This window comes from Triturus cristatus, chromosome 1_2 (assembly GCF_964204655.1).
Source record: "Triturus cristatus chromosome 1_2, aTriCri1.1, whole genome shotgun sequence".
Taxonomy (NCBI): Eukaryota; Metazoa; Chordata; class Amphibia; order Caudata; family Salamandridae; genus Triturus; species Triturus cristatus.
In genome coordinates, this window is record NC_140580.1 from 664,135,989 (window position 1) to 664,162,730 (window position 26,742).

At 44.4% G+C, this 26,742-nt stretch overlaps 1 protein-coding gene across 2 annotated transcripts in view; it reads left to right on the forward strand.

The window, feature by feature from the left end:
• OGDHL (oxoglutarate dehydrogenase L) overlaps positions 1 to 26,742 on the forward strand; it is a 713,311-nt gene that overhangs the window by 403,533 nt on the left and 283,036 nt on the right. For both annotated transcript variants that reach the window (XM_085608435.1, XM_085608426.1), the window contains one exon: positions 3,957 to 4,107. In XM_085608435.1, coding sequence (XP_085464561.1) covers positions 3,957 to 4,107 — 151 coding nt within the window. The remainder of the gene's footprint in view (positions 1 to 3,956; positions 4,108 to 26,742) is intronic.

A 26,742-nucleotide genomic window follows, 5' to 3' on the forward strand; every position in this document is an offset into this window, starting at 1 on the left:
CCCTACTGGCCTGTCTCCTCCTCCAGCGACCCTGCACCAAAGAAACTGGTGTTTCCTGCGCTCAGCACCTCTCAAGAGCCTGGGCCACCTTCAATAAAGACTCTTTTCTACCAAGGGACACGGATTGGCCCACACAGAAACTCCACTACAAGGACTCTGGATCCGGACTGATCCGCGACCTCTTCACACTCTGCACCTGAAGCCCACGGGCCTAATCCGAGTGAACCATCTCACCTGTGAAGTCTCCCTGGCGATTCTGACCTCGTCTGCACCGGTGGCTGACCACTCAAAGATCTCGTCTCGACGTCTGCAGCCTCAACCTGAAGGGTCCCCTGACGGCGACCAGAGCTGGTGAGAGAAACCTGACTCCAAAGACACCCCTGCACCCGCTGCCCCACGGCCTTGGTGTGCCCAACCAATGGTGTACTGGCATCCCTCCACTATCCAACTAACCTCTTCAGTTGTGTGACACCTTCTGCCAGCTTCCTGAAACGAGGCTGCAGCATTTTTCTTCAACCAACATCCTCCATTGAGTTCCATTGGGAATCCGACGCCACTTTGCACACTGGGTCGTATGTCACACTGCTTTGTGCTGAACCTTGATCCCTCGGCTTTGGCCAGGAACCACAAGATCCTTACCTGCAACCGAGTACCCCCTGTCTCCATTGCACTACATTGGGCCTCCATCTGCGCTTTGGCCCCTGCACCCAGTGCTTCTCAGGGTGCACTGCCTGTATATACTTGACCCTTGGCCTGTGTCAGTGCTACAAACTCGAGACAAACCCACAAAACCGAGTACTTACCTGTAAGTCTCTCACCTTGTTTTCTTCCATAGGATTGCATTAAAATGTATTGTATTGCACTGTCTACCTGCTAACATTGCATTGAATTCTAAAACTGTATTTTGTTACAATTGCAAAAGAAACTCATTACTGTACAAAGCATTATCAATATTCTTAAACAGAACTGCATTTTCTATTGCAAAGCATTCTTGATACTTTGAAAGCATTGCTTTTACCTGCTTTAAATGACCTTTGGGTTCTTAAAATAAATACGAAGTCTAACTTTTTATACAACAATTGTTTGTTATCAGTCTTTGAGTGTGTGACATCATTTCTTGCCTGAGTATGTACAATACATGCTTAACACAGCCCTCTGATAAGCCTAACTTCTCAACCACACTACCACAAGCAGAGCTGTTAGTATTATCTACTTTAGCCTTAGCTATACCTTTAGTGAGCCACTGGGCTCTGTGCACGCTATATCTTACTTTCGTATAGTACATACAAAGCCAGATTCCTACATATGCTGTACAGGAAATTGAATTATTATGTGGTGTGGGGGTTATATCTCACCATGTAATGCTATCACGATCCCCAAAATCAAATTTATTAGCACGGTACAGCAAAACTGACCATAAAAAATCAGTGTTTAGTGCCTCACCGATAGTGTGCTATAATAATTTGGGTTAAGAGGCCTTTTAAGTGTGATGTTACCTTGTTAAACAAACGTAAACTTTTTGAATCTTGGATTGGTTAATACCTTATTTAAAAACAAATACACATAATTCAGAAGTTGTCAAAGCCAATAGGTCTGGCTTTGTTTGCCAGTCTTTTGGCTTTTTCAAAATCTTTTTTGTTGTGGATTTTGAATAATTTTATTGTTGGGAAGCCGACAGGCCCTCATCAATCTAAAAAGAAACATTGGCTTGAAGCAAAAATATTTTTGGTTTCAGAAAGCCACATTTCCATAGTCATCACAGGCCATTAAGGGGACCATTTAGCATGTGAAAGGGAAAAATATGTCACTCACAGTGAAGTTAGTCAGTTGCTGAATTGGGTTGATCCGTTGTGCAATGCTGTTTGCTTTAGTGGATGGAAGAAAAATGTGAGTGACATTATAACAGATCAACAGATGAAGATACCACCCTGAAAGCCACATATAAGTGGGTATATTGTAATATAAGTTTAGTAAAATGAAAAGGTCTCGCTATTGCCTTATGTAAAAATGCCATGTCATAAACCATATATGGAGATGCGCAGAGTGTACAATGCTTTTCATTACCATTGTTGAAAGAGGCAAAATCAAAGCTTCCCCTCTCGTGAGTCATGCCTCTCCTCACACTCAAAATTGGAAATAAATAGTAGGTATCATTCTGCAAACTGCATATTACACGCTGGCGGTCATCAAGCTGTAGTTATGGGTCCCACTTCGTTCCCACGGAAAAGGCATTTTTCGATTTGCGTATAACTTTTTACCCAATCGACTGATTTGCACAAAATCTGCCAAACTACTCATTCAGTCATCTGATTTTCAGACTGCCAAGTTTTGTGAAGATCTAAGCAGGATAAGGAAAGGTAAAAAGGGGTAGATAAAGGAGTGGTTTCCCATTTTAGCCTTCATAGGAAGTTTTACTCACACTTACAACCTTAACGGCTGATTGGATTTACACTAAACTTTGCATGAAAGTAGAACTTTTCTCAAAAAGTATGTTTTTGTTGGATGTGGATCTGCTCAGTAGTTTCTGAGATAATATCATTTAAAAAAGGTGCTAAGTGGGATTGAATGGGTTAAACTTTTCGTATATCTCTGCCATTTTAACTTGTGAGTCATGGCCCGCGAATCCTGTTAGTCACATTTTGAATTTTTATAACAAAGGGGTTGGCTGAATTAGTGCTGGTAATTGTTTTTCCCATCATCTTGAAATTTGTGAGGCTACGGTTTGCAAGTTTCTTGCCCTGCAAAAACATTTCCCACAGTGATGGGGTGCAGCGAACCCCAAGCGTGACTGACCACAAGGCAACGGCTAGGGGTGCCCAGATACAAAGAAAATGTAAGAGAGTTTAGAAAATAAGTGCTGAGAACGTGAACGTCATGCAACTTGTGAGTTAGTGCCAGCTTATAAGAAGCTAGTTTTGATGCAGGATTCAATCACCATTTTTGCCTGACTTGCATGTTGTAGGAAGTGTATACAAGCACTGGCAGTGCCAATAGGTCTCGCCTTTGGGACCTTATAAGTGTTTAGCCATGCTACAGTTGCATAACTAAATACTTTTAAGGACCCAAAAGCGAGACCTATTGGCTATACGATCGTGATCAAATATCAAAGCGGCGAAAGTGAAAGTAATTGCGGTCAAGCGTGGCGCGCGCGCCCGCGCACATGCACTCTAGCTCTAGGCTGGCCTGGTAGCACTTTTTGGAGCCCTCTCAAAAAGTCTCGCCAGACCAGCGCATGCGCTGGGTCAGGCGAGACCTAAAAAAACACTAGCAGAGTCAAACACTGTAATGAGTGTCTGTCTGGCTTTGCTTGCATCGTGCATGTCCCAGTCAAAGTGTGTGTACCCTCTTGCCTTTATTTTGGGGGCGAAATGTTCTAAGAAAAGGTCGCCGGGATTGGGGGCTGTATCTTTTCTCCTACACAATAATTTAGATTTTTTTGTTTCATTCTTAAGGCTGTTTTTTTTGTGCCACAAAAAGTGAGAGAGCAGTTTGTGAAATGCAGGAATAGACTATTCAATCAAGTAAATGTATATGATGCTATGCCCCCTCCAGGGCTTCACTTGATGCTTTTGCTGTTCAAGATTAAAGTGAAAGCGGGCGATGTTCACATCATACAATAAAAAGGATTATGATAAGTTCTTCAGACTTTCAGAATAGTGGAATATTTTTGCGTTCTGATTTAAGACTGCCGTCAAATATAAAACATGGAGTTGTTCCATTGATGTCCTTTTATTATTCTCGATAAAGGTTTCACTGTTTAATATTTATGTATTATAAAATGTATATTTAATTGCAACACAGCCCTTTTTACATAAGCTGGCATTGGTTGAAAACAGTAACTGCGCTTTACTTGTTTTTACCTCAACAGCTGTGCCGTAAATGTAGGACCTACCTGGATCATTTTGGAACTGATTAATTTGTCATTTTCCCTCCTTTTGTCGCCCAACTCAACACAGGCCTCACACGGATCTTGAAAGGCCGATCTGAGATGACGAAAAATCAAGTGGTGGACTGGGCCCTGGCGGAGTACATGGCCTTTGGCTCCCTGTTGAAGGAAGGGATACACGTGCGACTGAGTGGTCAAGATGTTGAAAGAGGCACTTTTAGGTGAGTCGTGTGCCAGAAGAGCCAGAGCAGTTTAGTGCAGCATGGATATTTTTCACACCTGGTTTGCTGACACACATACCGTCAAGTCTTTTTTATGTATCTGTGTAGAATTGACTTACTGTCCCCATAGAACTGAGGTGCTGGACACACACCTCACCCCCACATCAGCATCGTCACATAAAAACGCATGTATCAAACATGCCATACTACACCAAACTCAAGCTTTCACACTACACGCTCTAACCATCTAACTGGTTGAAATGCTCCATGAGTTGAATATTACAGAGGTATATGTTGATCGGAAAGTCATGAGGTTTGAATCCCTTTCAGGGCAAGTTAGCCTTCCATTCTTCTGAGATCACTGAATTAAGTACCATTAAACTTAGCAGTAGTAACAGCTGTTACCATTCTTGTGGGGGACTATGTGTGGATACTTGCCTTGGGGGACTAACCTTTTCCAATGTTTTTAAATAACACCAATAACAGATTTTTTTTTTTTAAAACACAAGATCGTGCTTCAAATTTGCAGATATTTTGTTATTTAATCGCACGCACAAAACCCTCTTTGTGGGGGACTTGAGCGTGTTTACCATCCTTGCGGGGACTTACTCAATAAATGTAATTTGTGATTGAATACATTCATAAACAAACGGCTAAACGCGATTTTTCAGTGCCACACCTACATTACATGTTAGTTTAGTCATATATGAATAGCTCAATGTGTTCTAGAAGCACCCAGAAAATGGATTTTGATGAGAATGCATTTCTCAACAGAAAACTATAACATAGCAAGTCCATAGAAATTGATTCACAGATATCCAGTCTATTACTGAGTGCTCACATACTTTAAGAAATAATGAAACAACACATAGTTAAATTAATTTAGAGGCCTAAGATCCTGCAATGTGGTCAGATGAGAAAGCCAAATTGAAATTACCTAGCTCCTTTTCATCAACTTCACCACTAGGCATCATTGTCTTCATATGGCTGTTCAATAATAGTCCCCAAAGATATGGCATATGATTATAGTTATGCTCTCGAGCTGACAGAGAGAATGTGTGATGCTAATCATTGTCAAGCACTCACATAGATAGTGCATATATAGTCCACGTCCCTCAGCAGACCAAGGGTTTCTGCCTCCGAGTGATACACGGTGGACTGTCATTTTTGTTTTTTTTGTTCATCCTGTTTGCTTCCACTGTTCCTCACCTCGCTCTCTTTTCTTGGGTGCTAGTCTACTGCATATATTTGTAGGGACGTAAGGAAGGAACATGGCCTCCCGCAGAGATGCTAGCAAATGTTCATGCCGACAGACTTGGCCACTGGCAACCATTGTGACCGACAAGCTAAATGTCCACTCGCTTGTGCCCTGCTCTGAGCACACTTTCACCTGACAAGCCCTTTGTCCCTCTCCTCCTGTTCCTCTATGTCCCCCCTTTACCCCTCCATCCCCCCAGGTATTCTTGTACACCATCTGTAATCAGACTCCATATCATGATGCCTCTGCGCTAAACTGCACAAAACTGGACCTGCCTCACCGATATATTCAACCCCATCTATGTATTATGGGTCGCTGTCTACTGCATTGTTTTTGAGAATTGCCAATAAATAAAAGTTACAACAACAAAAAAATAACATTCTGCCGTAGCATGACTGACTTCTTCAGTTCTGATTGACCCACAACACAGCCCTAAGGCAGTAACCACGGATCACACATGGCTGTCAGCCTCCAATGAAATATGCTTTTCTGCATCCTTGGTCCGACCAGGCAAACCTTACCAGACCCACCATCTTGCCTGACAATGATCGCAGGACCTATTGACCGGTAACACTTCCGGAACCAAAGATGTGCCCTGCTCCCCTTCCTCCAGTGCATGTGTTCCCACCCAGCCCTCAGGATGGTCAGCAATCCACATCTACTGTCAGGGAGTTGTTGCGCTCCTTACCTCAACATAGCTTTTCCAGGCCATGGGCTTCCAAAATGGAACCTACAGGCCTCCATGTTATGTATCATGCACAGGCACACATACATCCCAGCACACGTGTAAGCATCACACGCTGTATGGTGCAACGTACAGTCATCATGTAGGCCAAGGGTGAGTTAAGTGCACAGCTGTGAAACTTTACATGATAGGCACCTCTCCAGTGACACAGGCCTGTTCACAGATTACTACTAAGCAAGTATACTGCCATCACCATGATCATGTCACTTAACTCCTGGCAAGGACTGTAGCTGTCTAGTACTATGAGGGTATTGCTTGGTGCACCCCTCCCGATCTAACATGGCTACATTACCATGAGACAGGCCTGATCCATGTTTGTGCATAATCAAAAGTAAGTACCAGGGGTCCAGATAACCATGCTGGGGTGCACTTCCATCACCATGCAGGGGACGTTTCCATCCCAACTCAGTGTCAACATTTAGTGCTACTTTTACATCTGTGGAAGTCACCGTTATTAGTTTTGAAAATCTGGTCATCCTATCCATATCTCTTATGAAATTTTACAGTGTTTGCCCTCTTAGTCACAGCTAAGGTAATTAAGTGGTATCGATATATCGATGACCTGTTCATTGTGTGGCAGGGGACAGTGGACTCGGATCTTGGATATATCGCTGCTCTAAACACCAATAGTGTTAATCTACATTTTTCGGGAACTGTAAGTCCAGTGGCAGTGGACTACCTGGACCTGAAGGTGTTTATAGAAGAGGGTAGAATACACACAGCCCTATACCGCAAGTCCACAGCAGGGAACTCTACACTATTTGCAACCAGTAGCCATCCACCCAAACTGGTTCAAAGCATACCATATGGTGAACTACTTAGGTTGAAGAGAAAGATTTTGAGGCGGCCGCCTCAGAAAGTATAGCTAGGTTTTCTGTGAGGGGATATGATCCCAAAATGTTGAATACCACGCTGCGTAAAGTGAGAGGAATTCCAAGAGACAATTATCTATCTGACAAGGAAAAGCCGAGGGATGAAAAGGGTAAATTCCGGATGGTTACCCCTTATTCTACGGAAGCTAATCATTTAAAACATATACTGAAAAAGAACTGGCACATTCTGAAAACAGATAGTGTTATATGTGACGATATTACTGCTTATCCCTTGGTAACATTTAAGAAAGCAAGGTCACTTAGGGATATTCTAGTCAAAAGTCATTTGGAGAAAATACCTCAGAGAATGAGCATATTAAAAGAAATGATGGGCTTTTTTCCATGCATCAGATGCAAAGCCTGCGCAAATAGCAAAGGGGTTTTATCTTTTAATTTGTTGGTTATACTTTACGCGGCCGCATGGCCGCGGGGAGCAGCACCATCCTCTTCACTCTAAGGAGGCCGTGGGTTGGAACTGTGTCCGGACCCGTTTGCGGGTCGACGAACTGGGGGCTAATGAAACTCGCACTCTACTCTGGGGCCCACGATGGGTGAAAAATAGTTTTAATGCAATGGTGAAAGGGACCTACCAAGGGTTTATTGTCTGGATGAACTTCTAATCCCAACATGCACCGCAAGCACTTAGCTGACTCCATGAGGGCGTGGCTTGTAATTAAATAAAGAAAACCAGACACTCCAGTCTCACCTGTGTTTGAATGACCTCTGATGAAAGGCAAGAGCCTAGAAACGCGTCAGGTCTAACTACGGAGCAGTAGTGCAAGGATATGCCCTTAAGATTAAGCCAATTGGTTCAGTTCGACGAGTGTGCGTTCCCGAAGCTTCGGCAATTTGTTGGTTATACTTTACGCGGCCGCCGTGCACGGGGAGCAGCACCATCCTCTTCACTCTAAGGAGGCCGTGGGTTGGAACTGTGTCCGGACCCGTTTGCGGCTCGACGAACTGGGGCTAATGAAACTCGCACTCTACTCTGGGGCCCACGATGGGTGAAAAATAGTTTTAATGCAATGGTGAAAGGGACCTACGTAGGTTTTATTGTCTGGATGAACTTCTAATCCCAACATGCACCGCAAGCACTTAGCTGACTCCACGAGGGCGCGGCTTGTAATTAAATAAAGAAAACCAGACACTCCAGTCTCACCTGTGTTTGAACGACCTCTGATGAAAGGCAAGAGCCTAGAAACGCGTCAGGTCTAACTACGGAGCAGTAGTGCAAGGATATGCCCTTAAGAGAAAGCCAATTGGTTCAGTTCGACGAGTGTGCGTTCCCGAAGCTTCGGCAATTTGTTGGTTATACTTTACGTGGCCGCCGTGCCGCGGGGAGCAGCACCATCCTCTTCACTCTAAGGAGGCCGTGGGTTGGTACTGTGTCCGGACCCGTTTGCGGCTCGACGAACTGGGGCTAATGAAACTCGCACTCTACTCTGGGGCCCACGATGGGTGAAAAATAGTTTTAATGCAATGGTGACAGGGACCAACCAAGGTTTAATTGTCTGGATGAACTTCTAATCCCAACATGCACCGCAAGCACTTAGCTGACTCCACGAGGGCGCGGCTTGTAATTAAATAAGGAAAACCAGACACTCCAGTCTCACCTGTGTTTGAACTACCTCTGATGAAAGGCAAGAGCCTAGAAACGCGTCAGGTCGAACTACGGAGCAGTAGTGCAAGGATATGCCCTTAAGAGAAAGCCAATTGGTTCAGTTCGACGAGTGTGCGTTCCCGAAGCTTCGGCAATTTGTTAGTTATACTTTACGCGCCCGCCGTGCCGCGGGGAGCAGCACCATCCTCTTCACTCTAAGGAGGCCGTGGGTTGGAACTGTGTCCGGACCCGTTTGCGGCTCGACGAACTGGGGCTAATGAAACTCGCACTCTACTCTGGGGCCCACGATGGGTGAAAAATAGTTTTAATGCAATGGTGAAAGGGACCTACCAAGGTTTTATTGTCTGGATGAACTTCTAATCCCAACATGCACCGCAAGCACTTAGCTGACTCCACGAGGGTGCGGCTTGTAATTAAATAAAGAAAACCAGACACTCCAGTCTCACCTGTGTTTGAACGACCTCTGATGAAAGGCAAGAGCCTAGAAACGCGTCAGGTCTAACTACGGAGCAGTAGTGCAAGGATATGCCCTTAAGAGAAAGCCAATTGGTTCAGCTCGACGAGTGTGCGTTCCCGAAGCTTCGGCAATTTGTTGGTTATACTTTACGCGGCCGCCGTGCCGCGGGGAGCAGCACCATCCTCTTCACTCTAAGGAGGCCGTGGGTTGGAACTGTGTCCGGACCCGTTTGCGGCTCGACGAACTGGGGCTAATGAAACTCGCACTCTACTCTGGGGCCCACGATGGGTGAAAAATAGTTTTAATGCAATGGTGAAAGGGACCTACCAAGGTTTTATTGTCTGGATGAACTTCTAATCCCAACATGCACCGCAAGCACTTAGCTGACTCCACGAGGGCGCGGCTTGTAATTAAATAAAGAAAACCAGACACTCCAGTCTCACCTGTGTTTGAACGACCTCTGATGAAAGGCAAGAGCCTAGAAACGCGTCAGGTCTAACTACGGAGCAGTAGTGCAAGGATATGCCCTTAAGAGAAAGGCAATTGGTTCAGTTCGACGAGTGTGCGTTCCCAAAGCTTCGGCAATTTGTTGGTTATATATATGTGTATATATATATATATATATATATATATATATATATATATATATATATATATATATATATATATATATATATATATAAATATATAATAAAGTCTGTGACAACAATGATTTTACATTTTTCAACAAGATATATAATATAGAAGATAAAAAACAATATGGATGCAACGTGTTTTTTCTTTATCAAAAGAAGCTCTCCTAAAGGTGAACAGACGTACTGTTATAGGTAAATACAGTTTTACAGCATGCATGTCTCCCATTAGATCACGAAGAATCCCTTCACATTGTCATTATGTTTTTTGACAACATTCAGGCTAGTTAGGAATAATGCTTGGTGGCGCTTCTGAAAAGGTAACATTTTTACAAGCTTTCTTTTCATCCTGGCTACTGTGGAAGTTTCAGGCCAGTCACGAATTTTGCTGTTTGCTGGTGCTATGCTTTAATCAAAATGTGTGTATTCTGTGGGACCACTGCCCATCGAGGTTTAGAGGTGCTTTTTTTTGTTTTATATAGCGCAAACTCGACCCGTAGGTTTCAGAGCGCATTACATGAGCACCAGTTGCGTTACATGAGGACACATTCATTTTTGTTAGGCATGGGGAGATTAAGTGATTTGCCCAGAATCACAGGATGTTGAGCGTCCCGGCTTCAGCTCTGCTAGTTAATTAGCCCATTTTAAGCAGGATGGTGACCACAGGAACGAACACCCTGATGCCCGCTCTTTCCTTCTCTTTGATTAAGAACATAGTGCCAGATGTATCAACGCTTTTTGCGTTCGCAAACGGCCTGATTCGCAGAATCAGCCCGTATGCGAACGCAAAAATGCGTCTTGCAATGTATCAACATTTTTGAATTCGCAATATGGGTAATCGCAATTATTTTCGATTATCTATAACGTGAATGCAGTTAGGGAATCGCAGTATGCGATTCTCTAAATGTAATTCTCGTAGCTATCGCAAATTGCGATTTAGCATTAAGGAATCGCAAATTAACACCAACTTGTAATTTGCAAATTCTTAGAAAAATGCACAGTTTTGCATTTATCTAAGTGCCATGTGGTGCACATGCATATTTCAGGGGTGCAACAGGGTGTCCTTTTGGCCCCCTTGCACCCTTGAAATTGCATGCGCAATTTGCGAGTACCTAATGGGTACTCGCTAATTGTGCATGCCATTCCCGTTCATTCCTATGGGACTTTAGGCCCATGGCAATGACTAGGAAGCCATTCCTTATTTGCGACTCGCAGTTTGCGAGTCGCAAATAAGGAATGCAAAGGAATTGCAATTTTATTTGCGAATGCTACATATATTGCATTTTGCAAGTCCATAATAGCGAATCTGTAAAATGCGCTATTAAGGACTCGCAAAATACAATGTTGATACATCTGGCCCATAGCCTTTCCAGATTCTTTTCATGAAAACCAAAAGAACAAGCGCAATCTAAAGAAAATGTTAGCTCACTACTAAGAGCAGAAATCGTACACATTTAGTGGGACATTGTCAATTTCATGTGGGTAAAGTATGCAAAGCTATAAGCATGGTTTGACATTTTTACTAATTGCACATTATGGTCAAATATAAATCGTTCACAGTTTGGTCATTTAATTATTGTGGTTTTTTTTTTTAATGAAGTATGGCTTTGAACGAGTTGTGCCTACAACAGCTATAACCTCATTGTCACGCTCGAAAGTCAACAACATTCTGTTTAAAAAGTTTTTGGGCGAATATTCCTTAAAGTTTATTTGTTCTATTTCGAAGGATCACTTCCACCACTGTAAGCATATCTTTTCTGTGGAGAGTTGAAAGCAATTGGGCCCAGCATGGAGTGTGTTCCTACTCACTATTACTGAGTAACTTTTAGAAGAAAGCAGATCCGTTGGTTGATCCACGTTTGCTACTGCAATTATGTAGCCGCTAGTTTTGAGTTTGTGGTAGAGGTGTGTGAGACTACAAAATAATTAAGGTCTGGCTTGGCTCTAAGATTCCGTGCACGGCCGAGCCCTCAAAATATTTCACTGAGAAATCGTGCAACAAGAAGCCTCATGTAGAAATATTTCAAAATATCTTCACAAAAAGTGTTTTTTTTTTAGCAACCACAATCATTTTTCCCTTGGTGCATCAGATTAATTATATCACTGCACTGAGGCACATTTAATAAAAGTGTTTGGGCCATATGTAGGTAGGGTCACATTTACCGACTCATAAATACCGAATTTTACCGATTCGGTATTTATGAATCGGTAAATGTGATGTAGGTAATTAATCGGTAATATTTACCGATTCGGAAAGGGTCGGTAATTTAGAATCGGTATTTACCGATTCGGTAATGATGCATACCTTCCCACTGATTCCTATGGGCCAGGAGGCCCATAGGAATCAATGGGAAGCCAGTTACCATTACCGAATCGGTAAATACCGAATCGGTAATGGGGGAGGCAGTATCATGGGTGGCAGGGTGTCACATTGACACCCTGTTGCACCCCTGATTCGTCCATGTGTGCACATGTGGCGCACATACATGCCCTAAGGGCATGTATGTCTGCCACATGGCACTTTGACATCAGCAAAATATTACGTTTTGCTAGGTATTCGGTATTTATCACCAACATATATTTGGTGGTAAATACCGAATTCTTTTTCCTAGACATCACTCATTTGAGTGTCACCTACATATCATTTCAGGATTCGGTATTTACCGAATCGGTAAAATTACCGATTCGGTAATTTTACCGATTCGGTAAATTACCGAATCCTGAAATATGCCCCCTACATAGCAAATGCCTAAATACCGGTCGGTAACGGGATATTTACCGAAAATCGGCCGTTACCGACCGGTATTAGGCTTCCTACATATGGCCCTCAGTGTTTAAACTTGAGCTTACATCCATTAAGGCCCTCTACCTGCCTCCCCGACTAAAATGCCATTAGTGAACTAAGACAGAAGTCAGATGTCATTTGCACACTATATGTGGCCTACATTCTTATTATCGATGCAGCATCATAGTCTATTATATTAAACATATGGTGTTTTTGTACAGCCATCATTCTCTGCACACATATTGCTCTCATATGCAACAATGAAGACAAGCATTGCCAAAGCCAATAGGTCTAGACTATGCAAGAGCTATTGGTTTTGCCAAAGTGTTTTAGCCATGTTGTACACCAGCGTGGCTGCTAATCAGCATAGCTAAAATTAGTTTCGCAGAGGAAGAGTGGTGTGAAGTGTCATAGAGTGGAATGGCGAAGAGTGGAGTAGAGTGTCGAGTGGAGTGGCAGAGTGTGTTGCGTATTGGAGTGTTATAGTGTGGAATCGTGCAGAGTGGCATACACTGGAGTGGCATAGAGTAGAGTGGACTGGTGTAGAGTGCATTGGCATAGAGTGTTGCAGACTATAGTGGCATAGAGTGCAGTGGCATTGAATTCAGCATCGTACAATGCAGCGTCATCGAATGCAGTGGTGTAGATTAGAGTGGTCCATAGTAGAGTGCAGTCGCTCAGAGTGGAGTGCCAAAGAGTGAAGTGGCGCAGAGTGGAGTGACACATACTGGAATGGCACACAGTGTAATAAAGTGGTGTACAGTGCAGTGGTGTACAGTGTAGTGGCATAGATTGCAGTGACGTAGAGTGTAGTGTCATAGAGTTGAGTGATGCAGAGGGAAGGGGCGCAGAGTAGAGTCGAGTGGTATAGAGTCCAGTGCTGTAGAGTGGTGCAGAATAGAGTTCCATAGAGTGGTGCAGAGTAAAGTATAGTGGCATAGAGTGCAGTGGCATAGAGCGGAGTAGTGTAGCAAAGAGATGGTGTACAGTACAGTGATGCAGAGTAGAGTGCAGTGGTGTAGAGTGCAGTGCCATAGAGTGGAGTGGTGCAGAGTGGAGTAGAAGGGCATAGAGTGCAGTGGCATAAAGTAGATTGTTTCAGAGTAGAGTGACATGGTGTAGAGTGGAGTGGTGCAGGTGCATAGAGTGACATACAGTGTAATGGCGTACAATAAAGTGTTGTACAGTGCCGTGGTGCAGAGTAGATTAGAGTGGCAGAGAGTGCAGGTGCCTAGAGTTGAGTGTTATGCAGTAAAGTGCATTGGTGTAGATTGTATTTGCAAAGAGTGTAGTGGCATGGAGTGCAGTATTGCAGAGTGGCGTAGAGTGAAACTTTGCAGAGTAGATTGGTGTGGCTTAGACTCGAGTGATGTCGAGTGGCATAGAGTGCATTGGCATAGAGCAGAGTGGTACAGGGTAGAGGAGAGAGGCGTAGAGTGCAGTGGCTTGGAGTTGTGTAATGTGGAGTGGTGCAGAGTAGAGTGCTGTGGAGTGGAGTATTCATGGTGTGGTGGCACACTGCCATTACAGACCACATTTTCAATTGAAATGACCATTACATTTGCACAGGCATACAGTTTTATTAATTAAACTTTACAGTGCACAAATGAAAATATGTGGAAATCACATTACCTTAGTGTAACGATTTGATCATATTAAAGTATTTGTTTCCAACACACTTCAGAAAGAAAAATAAATGTGCTTCATTTGTATTCCTAATTCTGGTATATTCTGAAATACTTACACAGTTCATTCAAATGTTAGTTTGTGCTAGAAAAAAACTCTTTCCTACCCACAGTATCCAGCAAGATTGTCACATAAATCCTCTCACTTTGAAGTCAGAAAAAGAAAAGTAAACAAACGCCCTTGGAAGACAGTGTCTGAAATTTGACTTTGGTCTTTGAATGTACAGCAAATGTAATGAGATAAAAACAAAATTTACAGGCCTGTTTACAGGGGAGCAATCTGAAGGATACTGTAAATAAGGTTTGGGCAAGGGAAGGTACGAACTCAAACTAGACAACCTAAAACAAATAATGCAAGCAAATGGGAAGCAAGAAAACGTGAGTTACAAACCTCAAAGCCAACGGCAAGCGACAGACAGACTGCATTCATAGGTCAACTTTCTCAATGTCCCCAAGATGTATTTAGCAAGTGATTGCAACCTAAAAAAGAGGCAAAGTGAAATAATATATTCGTCTAGGATTACACAATTTGTCCTAGCAGGGAAACTGGGATTGAGTCCAGGTTTTCTAGTTCCACATTGTACAATTCAGCCACTAGCTAGGCCTCTCTTTCTCTCCCTGCCTTTACAGCAAAGAATCATGCATTTTATTTAATTCTTGTTGAATATATCTGCGTGGGTGATGGGTAGAAGTCACACAAAAGCATGCTTCGTTTTACGTTAAAGAGACCAAGAGGCCTTGGGTCTGAGCCAGGCTAGGCATCGTCCACCTCTAGTTTATGGCTAATTGTAGTGCTCTAGCTAACAAAGTTTTTGAGAGGTTCAATCTGGGAAAAATAGTCAGTTACCAGAATTACCAGCAAGACACCCTGTGAGTACTTGACCCAAGCCAGCCATAATAGCCGAAAGGAGAGATCCAATCTTTCAGTGGTGTCTCTTTGTTAAAAAATGCCGTCTCTTACTCTGTAGATTGGGCTTGACTATAAGCAGAATTATGAATGTGAATGCACAGGGTTAGTGTTTCATTTCACAGCTACAGGTGGAAAATCCTTCTGACACTACACATTTCCCTTTCTAACCGAGGGTGGCCCAGATGACAAGCCCCAAACAATAGTCATCAATGAAGACCACAATAAAAACTTGTTACACCTATGGTGATAAAGTGCATCATGAGGGGAATTGCTTGGCAAGAGACCTGTTTTGTGAAAAAACATATCAAGATCAAGATTTAGCTTGGGTGGTCAGTCCAGGGGTGTAAAGTGGAAAGTGATACAGATCGTGCAGACTGCTACATGCGGGGTAAAGTAGCATCTGAAGAGGGTGGGCCGGAGTCCTCCAATTGGCATGATTTGATGACTTCTGGCAAGTCAATGCTATCATGGTTGTAATCATTAGAGAATAAAAGTTATTGGCACAAGAGTGTTGGTCAACCAGATATCTGCATGTCAATTCTTCAGCTGGGGACAGCCACAAACCTAAGGCATACGACAAAACAACCAACACCTTCAGTGATGCAACATCCACACTGCTGGGGTGCATGCTCACTGTAACACATAGCAGTAAATCAGTTGTTACAGTTTATGTGGCTACTTTTGTGTGAAATGTCCTTCTGGGCTGCAAATCCACTAATTGGGTGTGGTAAGTTTGCGCACCCACATTGCCACAATGACCTTGATCATATCATGGTGAAATATGAGAACTTATTGAATGACTAACTGCCTGACTGACTGAGAACTTCTCACATGACCACAGATTTCTCAGTAAGTTCCCAATTAAACTTTCAGGATATGTTCCAACCTTATCCCGGCCCATGTGAGTGACTCTAGGCCCAGATTTACTTTGCATGTGCAATGTGCTTCGCAGTGCAAATGGCAGCGCAGTTCAACTTTTAAGTGCTAACGTTTTTTACCTCAAAAAGTAGACTCCTGCAAACCCTCAAACTGCATGCACCATGAAGGACCGCACAAAAGGGGCATGTCTGAGCAGACCTGTGTAAACTCCCCTACTTTTTGATGCAAACCCAAATGAGGTACAATGGACTTCCCTGGCTTTACAAGAAAACCTAACCCCATGTGAAACCATACACAAGCAAGGCAATGAGTTTTTCGTGTGCAATACTTATATGTTATATGTTTCATGTGTACTTTACGTCAAAACCCACTAACATAGATTGCCCTGCTGCATCTTATTTTGCGTAGGAAATTGTATTGGAGGGCGTTGCTTTGTTACAGATCCAATTCACCTGGTTGGTTTTAGTGCCACAATGAAATGCTTTGTCATGCCAAGTGCAAGCCCCATTGATTACATCTGTGCAGACGACTATTTGGAAATAGGGTGCTGCACAGAGTTCTGTTACTGGTGCAACACAGCACTGCTATTTTTCACGCGGCGTTATGTTGCAGAAGGATTGTACACCTGGGCCTTGGATGGAAGCATTTCTCCTCTCAAACTGAATATAGTGTAAGTTGCTAAACGTTTGAGGGACACAGGGCGCGATTGAGCCCTCTTGCTTGTATGTCTATATCAATCGCATTACCAGATGTGTTGTTGTATGTACAATTATATAAATGCCAATAAAAAAGGTTTTTTTTTTTTTAAAGTTGCTAAACGTTTGAGGGGGTTATATTAATATCTGAACAGGGACACATTGCCTTTCAAAACAGATCCATATGCCAGCAGTGCATGCCAGCAGTTTCAAATGAACGGGTGCAATAGTGTGTCAGTGGCTCACTACCTAATATTTCACACTATTTGCATCCACTAATTGCACAGCCTGGCAATTTGACAAATGATCTTTGTTCAAAGTGGCACTGAGTATTCAACCAGCTGAACAAAGAGACAATTAATAACCATTGGTGATCAGTATTATATTTCTATTAAACATCTGCTTTACATGATGTGGTGCAACATGTTTATATCGAAGTGTTGGCAATACTGTGCTCAGAGCATAATGGATTACGTGGCATTTTTAAATTAATCAATCAGAATCAGCAAAACTCAAAAAAGGCTCAACATTTGACAGTTTAATAAGGACAAAAGTTACATTGAGCCCTAAAGCACAACACTGGTTGGTACGCTGCAGCTGCAGTTAATGATCAAACTGCTGTGGCGGAGTATTTTGGGATTTCATACTGTAATTATAAGTCTTGTTAATGTAAGAAATTGGATCAAATTGTTTCAATGAATCCCCATGAAACAGCTTAAAATAGATATTCTTGTTATATAAAAGTCCAAATCTAATAGCTTGCTTTTGTTTATTTTTTCACTTAAAAGAGAAAAAATACTTGAAATTGAAAAGACTTCCAGTTTCCCGTCGCGAAAGTACTGTTTCCTTCCGCTGTTGGGGCACTCCCATTGTCACCCCCAACCTTGCTGGCATCTGTCTCCAACATCCCCTGCCCTGGCTATTACTTTCACCCCCCACCCCGTCATAGCTTGTTTATTTTGCAAGCTTGCTTTTACTTTCTGCCAAGTGCATAGTTCTCTCTGACCCTCATGTTGCCCTTTCCCCCCATTTCCCTCCTCCCAGGTCAATTTTGTGAAGTCATTTACAAGCCTCTCGCTGCTGACTGACAGGGCTGGGCTGTTTACACTGGGCTCAGGGTCATGACTGATTTGCATATAGCTGGGTTCAAACTTGAATGGCATGGGGAGCAAAAAAACAATGGATTTAGGCCCAGATCTCTGTACTGGGGTAAAGTTTTGACATTGTTCCGCATTCTGTCCATCATTTGTCTTTTTGAATTTGCACCCCGATGGGACGGGTATGCCCAGACGTGGGTCCTGTGCTCTCCATGCCACTGGAGTCAAGCTATCCTGGCTGATGAGGGGTGAAACCCAGAAACCGGTCTTAGGATACTTGGTTTTAGGCCAGGGAGGACCTGGCCTGGCAGTTTGGGCTGTACTGTTCCCATTGGGCTCAGGGTCAAGGCTGATTTGGATGTGACTGGGTTCAAACTGGAATGGCATGTGGAGCAGAAAAACAATGGATTTTGGCCCAGATCTCTGTACTGGGGTGAAAGTATGACATTGTTCTGTATTCTGTCCATCATTCGTCTTTGTGTATTTGTCATCTTGAGTTGGACGGGTATGCCCAGACGTGGGTCCCATGCTCTCCATGCCACTGGAGTCAAGCTATCCTGGCTGATGAGGGGTGAAACACCAAAAACGATCCTAGGATGCTTGTTTCCAATCCAGGGAGGACCTGGCCTGGCGGTTCGGGCTAGACTATTCCCATTGGGCGCAGGGTCAAGACTGATTTGCATATGGCTGGGTTCAAACTGGAATGGCATGGGGAGCAAAAAAAACAATGGATTTAGGCCCAGATCTCTATACTGGGGTGACTGTAAGACATTGTTCAGCTTTCTGTCCATCAAGTGTTCTTTTTGCATTTGTCACCCCGAGTGGGACGGGTATGTCCAGACGTGGGCCACGTGCTCTCCATGCCACTGGAGTCAAGCTATCCTGTCTGATGAGGGGTGAAACCCCAAAACCGGTCCTAGGATGCTTGTTTCCAGTCCAGGGAGGACCTGGCTTGGCAGTTCGGGCTGGAGTGTTCCCATTGGGCGAAGGATCAAGACTGATTTGCATATGGCTGGGTTCAAATTGGATTGGCATGGGGAGCAAAAAAACGATTGATTTAAGCCCATATCTCTTTACTGGGGTGAATGTACGACATTGTTCTGCATTCTGCCCATCAAGTGTTCTTTTAGGCTTTAATCTGGGCTTAAGTTGCTGAAAGTTTTGCCTGCATATTTAGAGCTGCCTTTATGTCATCTTACCATTTGACATTACTTGTATGGTGCGCTTTTGCCAAAATGTTTTAGAAAGCCCTCTGCCCATCTCATGGTATCCAGTATTTCCTTGCAAGAACCTAGCCAACCTTCTGGTTTCCTAGAATCAAAGCGCACAGCTGAAAAAGCCTGTAGGCTTATTTTGACCTTCCTTATATAAATTCAAAAACAGATTTCTAACAACATAATCAACATACTAGTGCGTTTCAGTGTGTTGATAACATGATTACTATTGTACGTCAAATCTTTTTTTACACAAATGTTACTTCACATTTGTTACATCATCAATGATGGTTTCAATTTTAGATACCCAATGCATTTTGGGTGCTATCACCCTTCATCAGGGGTAACTGTGAAACAATATATGCAACACTATTGTGTTACTAATGTAATAAATAGTATTTCAAATGGGAGAGACTTTAGATATGACCTATGAAATGGCAATTTGGGAAGAGTAGGGGGTAAAGACAATCTTAAAGATAATTCTCATCATATGTGGTATGAAAATGAGCAACACGTAGGGGCAACCGGTGTGGCAGTAGAAACCCACACCATATACAGATGTCGAAAAAAAGGTTTGCATGTAAAGAAACCACAAGCCCTATCAAGCTTCACCAAGTTAAAGTCCGCATTAATGCGTGCAAATTTGGTAGTGGTCTACGTCCAACTTGTCTTTAAGCTAAGCTTGTGTGGTAATCCTAAAGGACAAGTTACTTACCTTTGGTTACATCTTATCTGGAGGAGACATGATCTAGCCTCAGAATCCTTACCTTAGAACTTCCAGGTGTCAGGCTGGATCCTGAAGTTTTTTGATAGCAGTACCCCTGCATGCTGATAGGTGGCATCGGTCGACTCCACGTGACATCCTAGGCGTCGTGTTCTTCGTCGTATCGGCCAGGACGTTCTGTATAGGTGCCATATCGGCACGCTGGCGTCAGTACTTTTCACAACGTTCCACACCAGAAGCGCAGAGCCATGAAGTAACTGATCATGGTGTGTTAAAAAACAACTACAGCCCTGAAGGGCAACAGCCCTGACACTAAAAACTGATCCGCAGTGCGGGAAAGATGGGTGGGATGGTAAGGAATCTGCAGCTAGATCATGTCTACCAGATAAGGCGTTACCGAAGTTAAGTAACTTGTCCATTTGATAGAGACATCTAGCCGCAGATTCCTTACCTTAGAACAGATACCCAAGAAATAGCATCCCCTAGGAGGGACTGAGGATAAGTGTTAGACCAGAAAGTCTTGTATGACGAAAAGGCTGTCCCCATGGACCTGGTTATCCAAGCAATAATATTTGGCAAACATGTGCAGAGATGCCTACGTAGCCCCTTGGCAGATGTTGAGGACTGGAACACCACGCCGAAGAGTTGAGGTGGCCACCGAGGCCCTGGTTGAATAAGCTCTAAGCCCTTCAGGAGGATGTTTCTTTGTCAAGGTGTTACCGATTTTTATGCAGAGGATAACCCAACGTTAGATCATCCTCTTCTGCACAGCACGACCCTTCTTTGCTCCAGTGAACCCTACAAAGAGTTGTCCATTCACCAAGACCTCTTTAGTGCGGTCAAGGAAGGATAACGCTCTTTTTGGGTCCAGACGGTGGAGACACTCTTCTTCCTTGGAAGGATGTGGAGGAGCATAGAAGGTGGACATGGTGACAAATTGCCCTAGATGGAAAGGTGTCACCACCTTAGGCAAGAAAGAAGCCCTAGTGTGGCGCACTACTTTGCCTGGAAAGATGGTCAGGTAAGGAGGGTGAGAGGATAGAGACTGCAATTCGCTTACCCTCCTGGCAGAAGTTGTTGCCACTAGGAGGGCTGTTTTGATAGTAAGCAGCCGGAGGAGGCAATTGTGCAGTGTCTCGGAAGGTGCACACATCAAATAGGTGAGAATCAGGTAAAGGTACCACTGGGGCATGATAAATGGGGAGGCGGGAAACAAATATGTAAGGCCCTACAAGAAAAGCAGAAAGAGCTGAAAGGTAATCATTCAGAGTTCCCACAGCAGAGCCCTGCTAGGCCAAAGAAAGAATGAAAAGAAGAATGTCAGAGAGGAAGCAGCCATGGGGTCAACTGATCATTCTGTACAATATTCACAAACCTTTTGCCATCGACAGGTGTATACCGACTTGGTGGAGGGACGCCAGGCTGCCAGAATAACCTCAGGAGGAAGGTCAAAAGCTGTCAACTGTCTCCGCTCAATCTCCACGCAAGGAGGCAGAGGGTGGACAGGTTCAGGTGGAGGACCTGCTGCTGTGGCAAAAGATCCTCCTAAAGGGGCAGCCTGATCGAGCGATCGATGCTCATCTGCAGATGCTCAGGATACCAAACTCTATATGCCCAGTCCAGAGCCACAAGGATGACTTGGGTCCAGTCGCTCTTGATCTTCTTGAGCACTCTGGACAGGAGCGGTATGGGCAGAAAGGAATACAGGAGGCCAGTGCCTCACTTGAGACGAAAAGCGTTGCCAAGGGAGAGCCGCCTTGGAAACCCCAACGTGCAAAATTGCTGATATTGTACGTTCTCTTCGGAGGCACACAGATCTAATCAAGGCTCTACCCACTGCTGAGAGAGACCTTGCACCACTTCTGGAGATGTCGTTCGTGATCTGCTAGGCACCGACGGCTGAGCTTGTCCACCTTGGCCTTCAGGGAACCGGCCAGGTGTCGAACCACCAGGGATATGCCCAGTTGTTCCAGCCAAGTCCAGAGGCGTAGAGCGTCCTGACAAAGGGTCCACGACCCCACCTTTTTTGTTGCAGTAGCACATGGTGGTGGTGTTGTCTGCAAACACTTGAACTAGCCTTCCCTTGAGGGATGGTAAGAAGGCTTTCAAGTGCCAAATGAATAGCTCTAAGCTCCAGCAAGTTGATGTGGTGCCCGGCATCCGCCAGAGACCACACGCCTCTGATCTCCACCTCTCCCAGTTGACTGCCCCATCCCAGAAGTGACATATGTCACCACCGTGAGATCCGGTTGGAGAAGCTAGAGAGGTCTGCCTCCGACCCAATCGCGGTTTGTCAACCACTAACTACTACAGATCGTTTGCAGCTCCTTCCGAGATCTGAACTAGGACAGTGAGATTCCCCTGATGCTGTACCCATTGGAACTTCAGGTCCCACTGCAGAGCCCGCACTTGCCACCTGGCATGATCTGCCAGCAGGATGCAGGAGGCCATGAGGGCCAGCAGCCTCAGAGTCATTCTCACTGAGATCAAGGATAGAGGCTAAAACATTGGTGTTATAACCTGAATATTCTGGACTCGCCACTCAGGAGGATAGGCCTGAAACTGCACTGTGTCCAGATGGCTTCGATGAAGGGGAGTGTCTGAGAGTGAGTCAGGTGTGACTTTGGCACGTTGATAGTGAACCCCAGCAAAAGCAAGAGGTTCCCCATCGTCTGGAGGTGGGAGATGACTGCTTGGGGAGAGCCCGCCTTCAACAACCAGTCGTCGAGATAGAGGAAGACTGGAACCCCTGATCTCCCAGATGAGCTGCGACCACCACCATCACCTTGGTGGACACACGAGGGGCACTGGTGAGGCCGAAGGGGAGCATGGTAAATGGAAAGTGCTTGTGGCCCACCGTAAACTGCATGTAGCGCCGATGGGCAGTCAGGACGGGGATATGGAAATAGGCGTCCTGCAAGTCCAACGCTACCATCCATTCTCCCTGGTCCAGGGCAAGCAGGACCTGAGCAAGTGTGAGCACCTCAAACTTTTCTTTTCTGAGAAAGTAGTAGAGGGCTCTGAGTTCGAGGATAGGACGAAGGCCACTGTCCTTCTTTGAAACCAGAGAATAGCAGGAATAGCAATAACAGTCTTTTTCTGCCCAGGGAACCCTCTCTATAGCTCTTTTGGCCAAGAGAATTTTGACTTCCTCGCAAAGTAAGACAAGGTGATCCTCCGTCAGCCGATCATAAGTTGGAGGCATGGAAGGAAAGGTAGTCTTGAAGGGGAGGGAGTAGCCCCTTCGAACTATTTGCAGAACCCATTTGTCCGAGGTAATGTCCCGCCAGTGGTGGAGGTGATGGTGCATCCCTCCATCACCTGAACGCCCATGAACTGGTAGGATAGGACTAGGAAGGTTTGGAGGCAGAGGGGAAGGGGTTTCTGGCCTGACTTGACTTCATGGCTCCCAACCCGCGGGGTTGAGGTGAACCGTGCCGAGAACCATGCAGAGGCTGCTGAACGTGCGCGGTCTGCTGGCTTGGGTAGGGCTGGCGCTGTTGGAAGCCCCTTCCGAAGCCTCGAAAGGAGCGAAAGGTGGACGCAGCCTGGGAAGACACTGAGATGCCTAAGGACTTTGCCGTAGCCCGCAACTCCTTAAAGCATTCAAGCTCAGCGTCCGCCCTGTCTCCGAAGAAAAGGGAGCCATCAAAGGTCATGTCCATGAAGTTGACTTGGACATCCCCTGAAAAGCCAGACGTTCTCAGCCACACATGGCACCTAATGGCCACCATCGAGGAAATCGCTCTGCCCAGAGAATCTGTTGTTTCTAGGCTACAGCGTATGACAAACTTTGCTGCAAGTCTCCTGTCTGCAACAGCTTGGGATAGGAAAGCCCGGGCCTCCTTTTGAACTTGTGGCAGCACCTGCGCAAACGCTTCCCATAGCGAATAGGAATAATGACCCAAGAGGCATGCAGTGTTTACCAACTGCAATTTAAGGCTGGTGAAAAAGATCTGTCCAGCCTTTGGATTCCCTATCGGGGGGGGGGGGGGCAGAAGGAAACGCACCACATGAAGTAGAAGCTTGGACTACCAAGCTCTCAGGAGTTGAGTGGTTGGAGAGGAAAGCTTTGTCACCCGGTGCAAGGCGATGGCGGCAGGCAATAGTTCTGTTCACAGGAGCCACTGTGCTGGGCTTGGACCAGGTTCCCAGTAGAACATCTGTCAAGGCCTCATTAAAAAGCAGCAAGGGGTCCGAGGTGGAGACACCAGGCTGCAGGACCTCTGTCAAGACATTGGTCTTGACTGCCATAGTAGGAAGCTTTAGGCCCAAGACCTCCACAGCCCTACGTACCACCATTGCAAATGAAGCCCCCTCCTCCGTAGCCAGGTTAGGAGGAGACATGTCAGGCTCTGGGGAGGTGTCCAAGCCGCTGGCATCACCCAGGTCCTTGTACTAGTCCATTTCCTCATTGAAAAGCAGGTTTTCTAAGGGATTCTGCTGCCCCTCCCAATCCTCATCCAATCCTAGCCCTTCTGAATAAGGCACAGAGAGTTTAAATCAAAAGTGCTGCATTGAAATGTATTGGGGAATATGATGGCCATGCCACCTCCACGTTCCTCATCTCTGTCACGTCTAAGGACAGTATATCCTGGAGGAAGGGCTAGACTAGAGCAATATCAGGATTACACCATTCCTTAAGCCAGGTTTCAGTGATAAAAAGAAAATCTAAATGGAGATCTATTTTTGCTAAGTGATCAGCATTAATGAGCCCGCCTGATAATGAGTTATTATTGAGCCTGTAAGCAGGGCTGTAGCAAAGGACGGCTCTAATAAACCATACTCACCTTTGCACATGATCCAGAATAATAGACCCTCAATATGGAATGGGTCCCAAACATGACCACACTGAGGAGGAATATGTTTAAGAGATTTCAAAAAGTCAGAAGACAGAGGATTACTAATCATGGAATCGAAATTTTAAGCAAGCACTCGTTTTGAAACATCGGCCACTTTAAGAATCGTTTTAATATATGAACTATCTTTTGATGCATAGTGATAAATAAGGATACAATAACGACAACGCAAATTTTAAGATAAACATACAGTTTCACTGGCGCTGCTGTTAAGGTTGACCTGAAGTTACTTTTAACACCGACTAGAGATACAGACTTTGACTAAGCCCTGAAGAAGTCCCAAGAGGGATGAAACGCGTTGGCAAGCAATTGTGTGGTGCTTTTAAAAGAACAAGTGATTTTCAATGAAAAGACTCATTTTGACTACAATCAAGACACGTGACTTTCTACTTTCTTTGGGAAGCTAGTTTGTGTTTTTAAAATATTCTTACATTGTTTAAACGTGATGTACTACGACATCTATACAAAAGAATACTCATTTTTCTCGGGTGCAGGGTCAACCTTTAGCTATTGACAGTGGTGCCCTATAACCACCTATTTGGGATGTATGTGGGTCACATCCCAGACCCATTGCACCGAGATATAGTGCTGACTTCAGAGGCTTGACAGGTAGTGAAGTCTGGTGCTGGATTCTTAAAGCTCTGGCCCCTTTTCTTAAAAGACAGAGGATCACCTGGAGAGGTACAGACATGGGGGCTGGCGCTGTCCGCGGTCCAGACATGGATGGGCGCAGACGGGCTTTGGCATACTGGCTGCACATGTCCACTGCGAGGTCACGCTCCTGCTGTGTTTTGAAGGGTAGAGCTCATTGACTTGAGTGTCTGCACCTGCTTCATCGTTTAACCGCTAGAACGCTGCCCCAAAAAATGGTGGCTATATGCGGCAACCAGGAAGTGCAAATTAGCAGTGAATCAAAGTGCAAAAGATAAAACAAGGATTCTGACTTCCTTAAAGATAAAAGGTATTTTAAAAGTAAACGCAATGTGGTTCAGCTCGAATTCAATACAATACAAGCTTTTCAGTATTGTCAGCGCAAATAACAATTTTCGAAAGTATAATTAAAAAGTGCTTGGTGCCTCTTAAATCGCCCCCAAAAATGTGGTCATCAAAATCTGTGCGTTCGCGCTGCAGCTGTGTTTTGAAGGGCAGACCTCATTGATGTGAGCGTCTGCACCTGCTTCGTGATTTAACAACTAGGGCATTGCCCCCTAAAAATGGCGTCCCTACGCTGAAATCAGGAAGTGTAAATTAGCGGATAATCAAAGTGTTAACAGATAAAACAAGTGTTCCGACTTCTTTAAGTGTGGAAGTGTGGTAGACATAAATATCTTAGCCACCTCGTTAAGAGGATAAAGGGTATCTGCCAGCTCTTTCGGCCTTTCTGTTTTTATCTGATCAACTAGCTCTATTTTTATTTTTTGGGGGAGTTTTATATAGCGCGAACTTGACACGAAGGTATCAGAGCGCTCTACATGAGCACCAGTTACGTTACAAAAGGACACTTTCATTTTCGTTAGGCATGGGGAGATTAAGTGATTAGCCCAGAATTACAAGATATTGAGCGTCATTGCTGATACTCGAACCCGGTTCTCCAGATTTGAGATCAACTGTCCTAGCCCGTTAGGCCACATCCTTTCTATTTATATCGCCTGTTGTGATGCTTTTTTATCAGAGGTCTGACTCCCATGTTTCCCCGAAGCCTTTCATTATGCTGCAATGGTACTTGATTTTAGTGTTGACATTACTTTCAAAACAGTCTTTCTGATTGTTATTACCTTTGTGCTGCGCCTGAATGAATTGACACTCTCTGTGCAACCTCTCTATACCACCTTCTTCCTGGATAAGTCAGTGCTGAAGACCAGCCAGTTTTCTTAAACAAAAGTCTTGGTGCATTTCTACTTTGTTTATAATCAAAAAAAGAATGGATCACTTGTACCTGTTTTCCAGGGTTATATGGTTTTTCATCTATTCCTTAAAAAACCCTCATTCACGTTTAGGTGGTTCGTAGGGCGGTATATCTTGATTCTCCGCCTAAAGAACGTGACAGCATTATCATTGGGTTTTGTTTATGCTTCCTCCACCCGGAGGGAACCACTGGATTTTAACAGTAGTGATCAGAAATAAAAATTGTGATAAAGTGCTCGTGTTGAGTGAAAAAATATGTTTAAAAAAAGAGTTTAGTCCTCATACTACCTGGACTAT